This window comes from Microtus pennsylvanicus, chromosome 1 (genome assembly GCF_037038515.1).
Source record: "Microtus pennsylvanicus isolate mMicPen1 chromosome 1, mMicPen1.hap1, whole genome shotgun sequence".
In the NCBI taxonomy this organism is placed as follows: Eukaryota; Metazoa; Chordata; class Mammalia; order Rodentia; family Cricetidae; genus Microtus; species Microtus pennsylvanicus.
This window is the reverse complement of record NC_134579.1, coordinates 78,415,001-78,424,307: the sequence shown is the minus strand read 5'-3', so window position 1 is coordinate 78,424,307 and position 9,307 is coordinate 78,415,001. Positions and strand designations below refer to the sequence as shown.

Here is a 9,307-nt window from a genome sequence, read left to right as displayed (position 1 = left end):
ATTGCCAGTTGTGAATAAATATCAAATTTCTAGATTTTCTTAAGTCCAGTTTCCGCAATCTGTGTCCGAAAACAAACAATAATGTTAACCCTTAATGAGATAATGTGGATCTGAATGCATAGTTGAGGCTGCGGGGCTGCCTCTAGTTCATTTCTGCCTTTGGCATATTTATGAAGCACTCACCAAGAAACATTTCTCCAATGGTTTGTGTATTCTAGTCTGTTCTGTACTTCTCTGCTAATAGAAGTAGCAGGTGTTCCTCCCAGAAGGTTGTAGCTCCCAAGAGGACATCAGTATTCTCTACTTTCAGTCTCGTGGGCCATTCATTGTTCCAGAGTTCATGTGATACAGCTCCTAGTTGCAAAGGCCTCAGTATCCCACCACTTGTGGACAGACGATTGGAAGCTGCATCTCACTTTAAGGGAAAAGCAGATTGTATTTCATTCAAATACTTATTAAGTTGACAAGCCCCCACTCCAGTGAGCCTGCCCGTGAAGGGCCACATAATAGGGCCAGTGTGGAATTGAGCAGTCAGGAGGAAAACAAAGGTAAACAAGAGGATGTGTGTTCTTAGGGGGATAATATTCTCTTGGAGAACAAGGTAGGAGGCAAGAGATACATATGAAGCTATAAATTATCATCTGCTGCCCAGGGTGATGCTATCCTGGCCAAAGCATCTCAGTGTGGTGGCTTGCACATTCCCCATGAAATAGGCATGTTCCCTGAGATGTGCTCCATGTGTGATTGGGCTGTTTACAGAGTGGTAGACAACACAGGCTGGACCGTCTCTCTAGTGAACACCTGCCTCACTGATAAGGCAACATGAAATGACTAGTCACAGGTTTTCAAACTGTGACCAACACAATGGCGGGTCCTATCTCTGGCTCTTTTATTCTTCCTCTCTCTTCTACTCCCCTTTCTCTTCTCTTCTCTCTCTTCTCTTCTCTTCTCTTCTCTTCTCTTCTCTGTCTCTCTCTGTCTCTGTCTCTCTCTCTGTCTCTCTCTCTGTCTCTCTCTCTCTCTCTCTCTGTCTTTCTCTTCTCTCCTGCCTACAGCATAAACCCCAAACTTCTGATCAAAGTTGATGAGAACTGACCATTAGCACTGGCGAGAATTAGGATTCCTGAGGAGCCACTATGATCTCAGCTGAGGAACTTATTCACCATGCTTTTTATCATATTTGATTTTTAACTCCTCTTATCAACATTCGGTTTAAACGGATGTATGTGTTGGAAAGGAGGGGTCATCAACCATGACCCCATGACAGGTAATGATACAGCCAATGCCTGGCATGAGGTCATCATTCACACAAAAGATGAGAGGCCAGACAACTGGTTTAGACCACAGCAACTCTTCCTGTAGCGCACAAAGTGGTAACCTAATGCATATTGGATGACTTCACGGAGGGAGCAATTGCAGGCCTAGTTTCCTACAAGTACTGTCTTGTCCACAGAGATACCTGTGGGGAAGAATGCAGGGCTACCAGTTTTTGGTGGTGGTTTTCAAATCCTGTAGGTACCAAAAAGTACTTTTCCAAACAGAGTCTCTGTACTGCTTGTTGGATGGTGTGTGATTATCTTAGAGGGGCAGGAAAAGAAAAGCGAAAGTTTTTAAGGACCCCAGCAAAGAATGATACCCTAACCTGTCTAGTTGTAAATGCTCTCCATTATCCCAACTCAGAAACCCCAGGGAAGGCAGGGGACTAGCCTGAACGCTGGCTGTGCTTCAGTAGTAAGTCAAGTCAAGCTCAGCAGCATGGAACGATGGCTCAGGATGGGCCAGAAGGGAGACAGCTGGTCTGCCAAAGAACTCTGTGTGTTTAGATATGCCTGGTATCAAAGGAGATGTCTTTTGAAATCCCTGGAGTTGCCACAGCAATGAAATTAAGATATTCCAATAACTTTGACACAGTAGCAAGGGAAAGTTTATTCACATGGGGATGGGAGCACCGAGGCTGTGCTTCCATGCGTATTGGGAAGTCAATGGACAAGGCCTATATGCTCTTTGAGTCATGTGTCAGCATCGTCTGAAGATGCACTGACTTTGTTTATGCTTTTTATTCGTGTTTTATTTTTTTAGATTTAAACAACATTATATAAAAGGAGGGTTATTCACATGGAACTTAATACACAGCCAATAAAAATTTCAATGCAGTGTGCTGTTTATCCTTTGGTCCACTTGATCCAAAACAGTGTCACCTGGAACCAGGACTGGGAAAATAAAATCCATAAAATAAACCTATAAGCATGTCTGTGAGACACTTTTTTGATGTTGTTGAATGATTGACATAATAGGGCCTAACTCACTGTGGGCAGTGCTACTCCTGGGCAGGTGTCTCAGGGTGATATAAGAAATCAGGTCGAGCAAGTCGCGAGGAGCAAGTAAGCAGCATCCTCCATGGCTTCCGTTTCAGTTCTTCCCTCCAGGTTCCTTTCCTTCCCAAGTTGATTTTGGCCATGGTCTTTATCACAGCAGCAGAAAGCAAACAGCTATCGTGGTAAAACCAATGACACAAATCACCCATGCAGAGGAAGTGGGAAGACCGCTCTTACCAGTGATGAGACTGATGGTCTCTAGACCAGGAGCAGCTCTGTGAGAGCCACGGGACCACACATGACCTCAGTGCAGCGATTTACTTCCAAACCCACTCCAGGAAAACCAGCGGTGAAGCACGTGAGATGGGCCTGCGGGGTGTTCACCGTGAGCTGATATCACAGCAAACACTAGAGTAACTTAACTGTACACAATGACCTGACACATGGAAGGCGGTCGACAAACCCTAACCACCCTGAGACGTGTTCCCAAGGCGGCATCTTGGAGAGATGCAGTTTTCACACAACCACATGCAAAGCTGCACATGTCGAGAGCGGCACAGCGACAGGCCTCGGAAAACGGAAAGGACTCATCAGAGTATTCATCAATATTTTATTCTTTTAGCTTTTTAGTTTCCTTAAGCTTGTGGATTTTTTTTTCAGTGAACTGCAATTGCACAAAAAGATGCAGTGCAAACCGAAGAAAGGTCCCAGCTGTGTGCTTTGCAAATCTATAAAAAACGGCCAACAATTTTATGTACGTGAAAAGCTCAGTGTTGCTACACTCCAGGGAATCTTAGTGTCTAGTGGTAGAAGGACATACAAAACTAACAAAATTATGCTCATGGTTTATGGAAAAAAGAACCCTCATAGCATTGGTGGAGGTGTATATTAGGACAGCCATCAGGAAAGAGGGCAGCGAAGTGGAAACAGAGCTACTGAATGAAATTCAGTCTATCACTCAGAGAGACGCTGGGATCTTGTGTTCATTTCACAGCGTTCTCATGGTACAGCAAACTGTCTGCCATTAGACAAACAGAAAAGGATGATGCCATCATGATTTACATACATGTATCTCATATACTTTAGAAGTGAGATGTTAGTCAGCCTTTAAGATAGGATTTTATATAATTTGCAATACTGTGGATAAGCTGGGCACTACAAAAGCACAACATGCCCCACACAGGGGAAAATGAGTGCTATTATAGAACCTTGTTTTTATGTGAACTTAAAGCTGGGAATCTCACAGCAGCAGAAAGTAGGTTGGTGAGTAGCTGTGACCATCAATAAGTGGAAAGGAGGGGGTGTTATGTGTACTGGATTTCAGTAATTCAACAGAAGATACGGTCAATGCACCTGAAACCACGAGGGCAGACTGCACTAGGCTAGACAAATGTGTGTTGACAGGCATCCTACTAAACTTTAAGTACTAATTGTTTAGTCGAATACACGTATACGCATTATGTACACCTTAATTACAGATCATTTTTGGCTGACATTTCCCAATGATGAATGATGACAGAAATACAAAGATCATTGTGTTTTATTATTTATAACTTTCATAGAAAGAATGCTCATGTAAAGCCCCATATATCAGCATGATTGATTACTTATTTTACTGATTAGGAATAGCCAATTTCTGTATACAGTATAACCTTTGCACAAACACAATGCATATATAACAGGAAAGGGGACTTGTTTTTTTGACATATTATCTAGAGCTTGTATGCTTCAGGGGTAGGTACCACATTGTCAGCCCCCTTAGTTGCTTTCCTGTGAGTCCCAAGGGGCACAAGGAGCTTAGGAGACCTGGGGAGGAGAGCTCTTTCAGTACCACACGATGGCCACATCCCCCACAGGAACTTTCGAGATTCCATAGCTGTCAGGCCCCTTTAGAATATAATATGACGTGATCCCTGTGGGTTGTGCACTGGAAACCCAGGCAGCGTGCAACCATGGCACTACATTCCATACGGAGGTGGTAAAGGGACTACAGCTAGGCTAGCGTGGTGTGACACTGGACATCATAGCAGAGAGGGCCCTGGCGTCTGCCAGCAATGAAGGAGCTGAATGTGCCTCTAGAGACTGATTGAAAGCTGGGCCCGTGGAGAGCGCAGACTTCTCTGCTCATCCAGAAATTAGCTGAAAGCTGGGCCCCTCGACAGAGAAGACCTCCCTGCTCATGGACAAGAAGTAATCGTATGGAACTTTACTGGTTTCTAATCCAGTCTGAAGTATTTATTGAGGGCCCACCATTACACTCAAAACGCTACCTGCTGTGGTGGTCATGATGGTGTATATGACAAAATCTTTGCCCTCCAATGCCCCTCAGCTGGTGAAGGAAAGCCTCATAGAAGAAAGCACAACAGACAGGCTGCCCTGCCCTTCGTGTTACTGTAGCCCCTAGTGCCTGTCATGTTCATAATCTCTGAGTACCACCCTCATCACTTATTGCTATGAAGGAAACTCTGTAGTTTCAACGATATTTCAGTGTACACTCAAACTGTTTTTGACATGAAGACTATTTGTATCCATAAGTGATGTCTATATAATTTGTTCATTGCTTTGATTAATCTGGAGGTTTATGGCAGGTATGTGTCTTAACAGAGTTCATGGGGTAAAAATAGTTTTTGCAGTGTGAACATGTATTGCCAAACCCAGCGTGTCTGAAGAAGGCCTGAACTAAAACACACACAAATGATGTGAATCTCCCCACAGCATCTCCTGGGCCGAGAAGAACAGATGAACTTCAAGTGGCTCCTTCTGTACTTACTCAAATCAATACATTTAGGAAATCATATATCATGGTAATCATGCGGGTCTTTGAATACCTGGGCTTCAAATTCCATCTGGCTCTGTAAGATAAAAGTGCTTAACTTAGTATAAACATTAAAAAGAGACAGAACAAAGCAAAGCCCTCCGTGTGTCTCTCTAAAGTCTGTAGAGACAGGCTTGTGGGGAACATGGGCATGATAGCTATTTTTCGTTATTGCCTTGATTATATCTGATATTAACTAAAGGCCAAGCTGTTGGGTAAGAGATTTTTCTTGTTTGGATTATTGGAGGTGGGAAACCCATCTTAAATCTGGATCACACTTTCTGGTGGTGGTCTATATAAAGGCCATGGACAAAAGGAGCGTTGGCTCTTTACCTGCTTGCTCCCACTCTCCCTGGCCAGTTGATAGTTCCACTGAGATTCAACCTATTTCTTTGGGATCATAATGAGCACTGACAAGCCAGTCGAGGTATCTAGTCTTGTGAACTAAACAACTATTGGGTTCTTGGACTTCCCATTAGGGGATAGTCATTGTTTGATAGCTGGCCCATTCTAGTAAATACAATATACATTCAGTCAGTTCTGTTTCTCCAGAGAACTCTGACTAATACAGATTTTGCTGCCAGGAGTGGTTCTAGAGCAATAGAGTTACAAGGATGAATTATGTAAGTACCTGGAATAGACTTTCCAATTTGCTAACACCTACAGTTACTGAAGCCTTCGCTAGATGCTTGGAGAGCTCTGAAAATTCATAGTGTAAATTATTTAATAAACTTATTAAAAGAAATTCATCTGATTATCCTTATGTGCCTCTTGTGAGAAGCAATGAATTTAGAGACTCTGTATATTAAACTTCTGACAATTTGTGGAAAAATTAGAATAATGATGCTCACTGGTTGCTCTTAGCGTCTGTTGATAAATTGGCCCAGGGAAAGAACGAGTTGTGTGATAAAATTAACCAACTTCTAGCATCTTAAAATATGGTGAAGGACAGAATCAGGGATAAAATTGAGTGCCTCCAAATGTGCATAAACAGTCAAAAGGCTTCTAAGTGTGCCCTGGAAGATCATCTTTTCTCCAGCAGCCACAGAGCTCAAGCTGAAGAAAATCAAACCAAGGCCCACATTTTAAGCCTGGCTAGGCTGAATTACAGGGGAAATTCAAGTCCCAGACATGGAAATGTTGGGGTTTATAGTAGAGCCATTAATTGGTGAAGAATGGGATCTTATAACTTGGGATAGCTATGTATGAGAGTATCATACCAAGGCTGACAACTTTGACACCTTAGATGCCCAAGGATTTATTTCCTCTGAGGAAGAAATCTCTCCACCCTTAGCATAAGATGTGCCATTCTCCTGACCCCTAACCTTGGGGTCAGAGACACTGCCGCTCAATTGGATGAATTTAAATGTGATGTGTCTAACTGAGCCTGAAAGTAGGCAGCCTTGAACCACCAAACACAGTGATTTTAGCTATTGTAATTGGCAGCATAGGCAAAGTAATGTCTGTCATGCCTGTCCTATAATGAGTAGCATGGGCAAATTGATTTTTATGGTGGAATAGCTTGTATGGATCGTTGATACTTGTTAATCAGCCATGATGTTCCACATAAGGAAATTAGTCCTTTATTGTATGTTAATCCAACAGTGACTTTCCCTGAAGGAGATATCAGGCAAGACAATACTGCTGTCTCCCAGGGCCCACCAATACCTCTAGACCTATGACCAGACTTAGGGCCAGTCAGGCTCCTAAATGGGAGATAAAGAGTGTAGTTCATGAGATGTGTGCTACACCACTAAAGAGCTTAGTAACTCAATTCATTCCATCAGATGTCTGGGGAATATCTATGAGAATGGATTTTACAGGTAAGGGATAACGGTGAAAGGAACATAGGACTAGATAAAGATGAATTTATTGATAACAGCCTACTGAGTGGAGATCCTAGGTTTAAAATGGAAGCTCACTGAGTTAAGAAAAAAACAGAAACAAAAACAAACAAACAAACAAAAAAACAGGGTCAACAGCCTGACTGAATAGTTACCTGAAAAGGAGTCCAAGGTGTCTGATATCCCTTGACTTAGTATTGATGAAGGAATTTAAGTGCTCAGGGAAATCACCATGCTAGAGTGGGCATGCTGTGTAAAATCCAACCCTCCACCATAGGAAGCCCCAGAAGATATGGCCTTCACTAACCCTTGCTATAAGATGCAAAATGATGGGAGGGGCACTAACACCTTCTAACAGGTTTGTCTTCACCCCTTTCCTTGTGCCAGACCTTGGGGTCAGGGACTGCTGCTCAGCTGGATAAATTTATATGTAATGGGTTTAATTGAACCTGAAAGTAGGCGGCATTGACTCACCTAAGAAGGTGATTTTAGTTACTGTAGTTGGCAGCATAGGCAATGCAATGTCAGTCATGCCTGTTCTATAGTGAGTAGCTTGGGCAAATTGATGTTTATAATGGAATAGCTTGTATGGATCTTTGATACTGGTTAATCGGTCATGATGTTTTCAGTCACAAGACAGATAAGAAGTCCACTGCAGTTTTATTTGATCTGTATACCAAGAAAATGTCTCAAACAAATGAAAGAAAGGTTGTCAGATTGTGGCAAGAGGCCTGTGAACCACTTTCCAGACTCGAGCCAGTTTGCAGAAGCAGAACCCTTTGAATGAAGGAATAGCCGGGTGTTTGTTAAAATACCTAAGAGTTTTACTGTTAGCTTTTCTCAAGTGCTTCCTCAGAGGGACATATGACCTTTTTATACTGGGAAAAAGGAGACAATCAGACTTTTAAGGGTGAATTAGGTACTGGTTCTGAATTGACACGAATTCTGGGAGAGCTCAAGAAACATCGTGGCCACTCACTATAGGTTTATGGAGGTTAGATGATTAATGGAGTTTTGACTGAAGTACAACTCACAATAGGTCTAGTACATCCCCAAACTCATTCTGTAGTTATTTCCCAGTTCCAGAATGTATAATTGGGCTAGAAATACTTCAACATTGGCAGAATTCTCACAGTGGTTCTCTGACCTGTGAAGTGAGGGTTATTATGGCTGGAAATTCCAAATGGAAGGCATTGGAGTTGTCTCTACCAGGGATGAAGAGCATAAGACAGTATTGCATCTCATGAACTCCAGAAGTTAGTGCCACCATTAAGGACTAAGATTCAGGGGTAGTCGTTTACTTCTTCCCTTAACTCTCCTATCTGGCCAGGACAAAAGACAGATGGTTTATGGAGAATGACAGTTGATTATCAAAACTTGAATGGTTGGTGACTCCTGATGCAGTCACTTTGCCAGATGTGGTATCCTTACTTGAGCGGATTAGCTCATCTTCTGGTGTGCAGCTAATGCTTTAGCAAATGTCATTTTCTTGGTACCTGACCATAAAGAGGATAAAAGCTATTTGCTTTCAGTTGGCAAGACCAACAGTGTACCTTTAGTTTTACTTCAAAGTCCTTGGGCTTCCCACAGGTCAGGGAACCCTGATTGCTCTTTGGGCTGACGAGGGAGGGGGACTTGATTGGGGGAGAGGGAAATGGGAGGCGGCGGCGGGGAAGAGACAGAAATCTTTAATAAATAAATAAATTAAATAAAAAAATGATATATCAACTCTCCAGCTCTGTGCCAAAACTTAGTTTGAAGAGACCTTAATCACTTGTCTCTTCCACAAAATGTCACACTGGTTGACTATATTAATGACATTATGTGAACTGGACCAAGTGAACAGGAGGTAGCAACCACTTTGGCCTTGTTGAAGACATATATACGCATCAGAGAATGAGAAGTAAAACCAACAAAAATTCAAGGGCCTTCTACCTCAGTGAAATGTTTAGCAGTGTAGTAGTATGGGACATGTAGAGGTATTTCTCTGAGGTTAAGGTTAAGTTATTGCATGTGACTGCCTCCACCACCAAAAATGAAGCCCAAATTTAGAGGGTCTATTTGAATTCTGGAGAGAGAAGTCTTCACTTGGACATGTTACTTGAGCATATATACCAAGTGACTTGAAACTCTGTTAGCATTGAGTGGGTCCTAGAACAGAGAAGGCTCTTCAATAGGTCCAGGTTGCTGTGTAGTCTGTGCTACCACCTGAAGCATATGATCTAGCAGACCCAATGGTACTTAAGGTGTCAGTGCCAGATACTGATACTGTTTGTAGCCTTTAGCATGCGTCTAGGGGTGAGTCACAGAGAAGACCTTTGCGACTTTGTAGG

General features: G+C 42.6%; 1 protein-coding gene across 1 annotated transcript in view; it reads right to left on the bottom strand.

Moving 5' to 3' along the window:
* Positions 1–2,910: 2,910 nt before the first annotated feature.
* The window catches only part of Clxn (calaxin), a 20,843-nt gene continuing 14,446 nt past the window's right edge, over positions 2,911–9,307 (bottom strand). Inside the window, exon 6 of the mRNA XM_075956210.1 lies at positions 2,911–5,167. Within this exon, the coding sequence (XP_075812325.1) occupies positions 5,108–5,167 (60 nt within the window). The 3' untranslated portion in view covers positions 2,911–5,107. The remainder of the gene's footprint in view (positions 5,168–9,307) is intronic.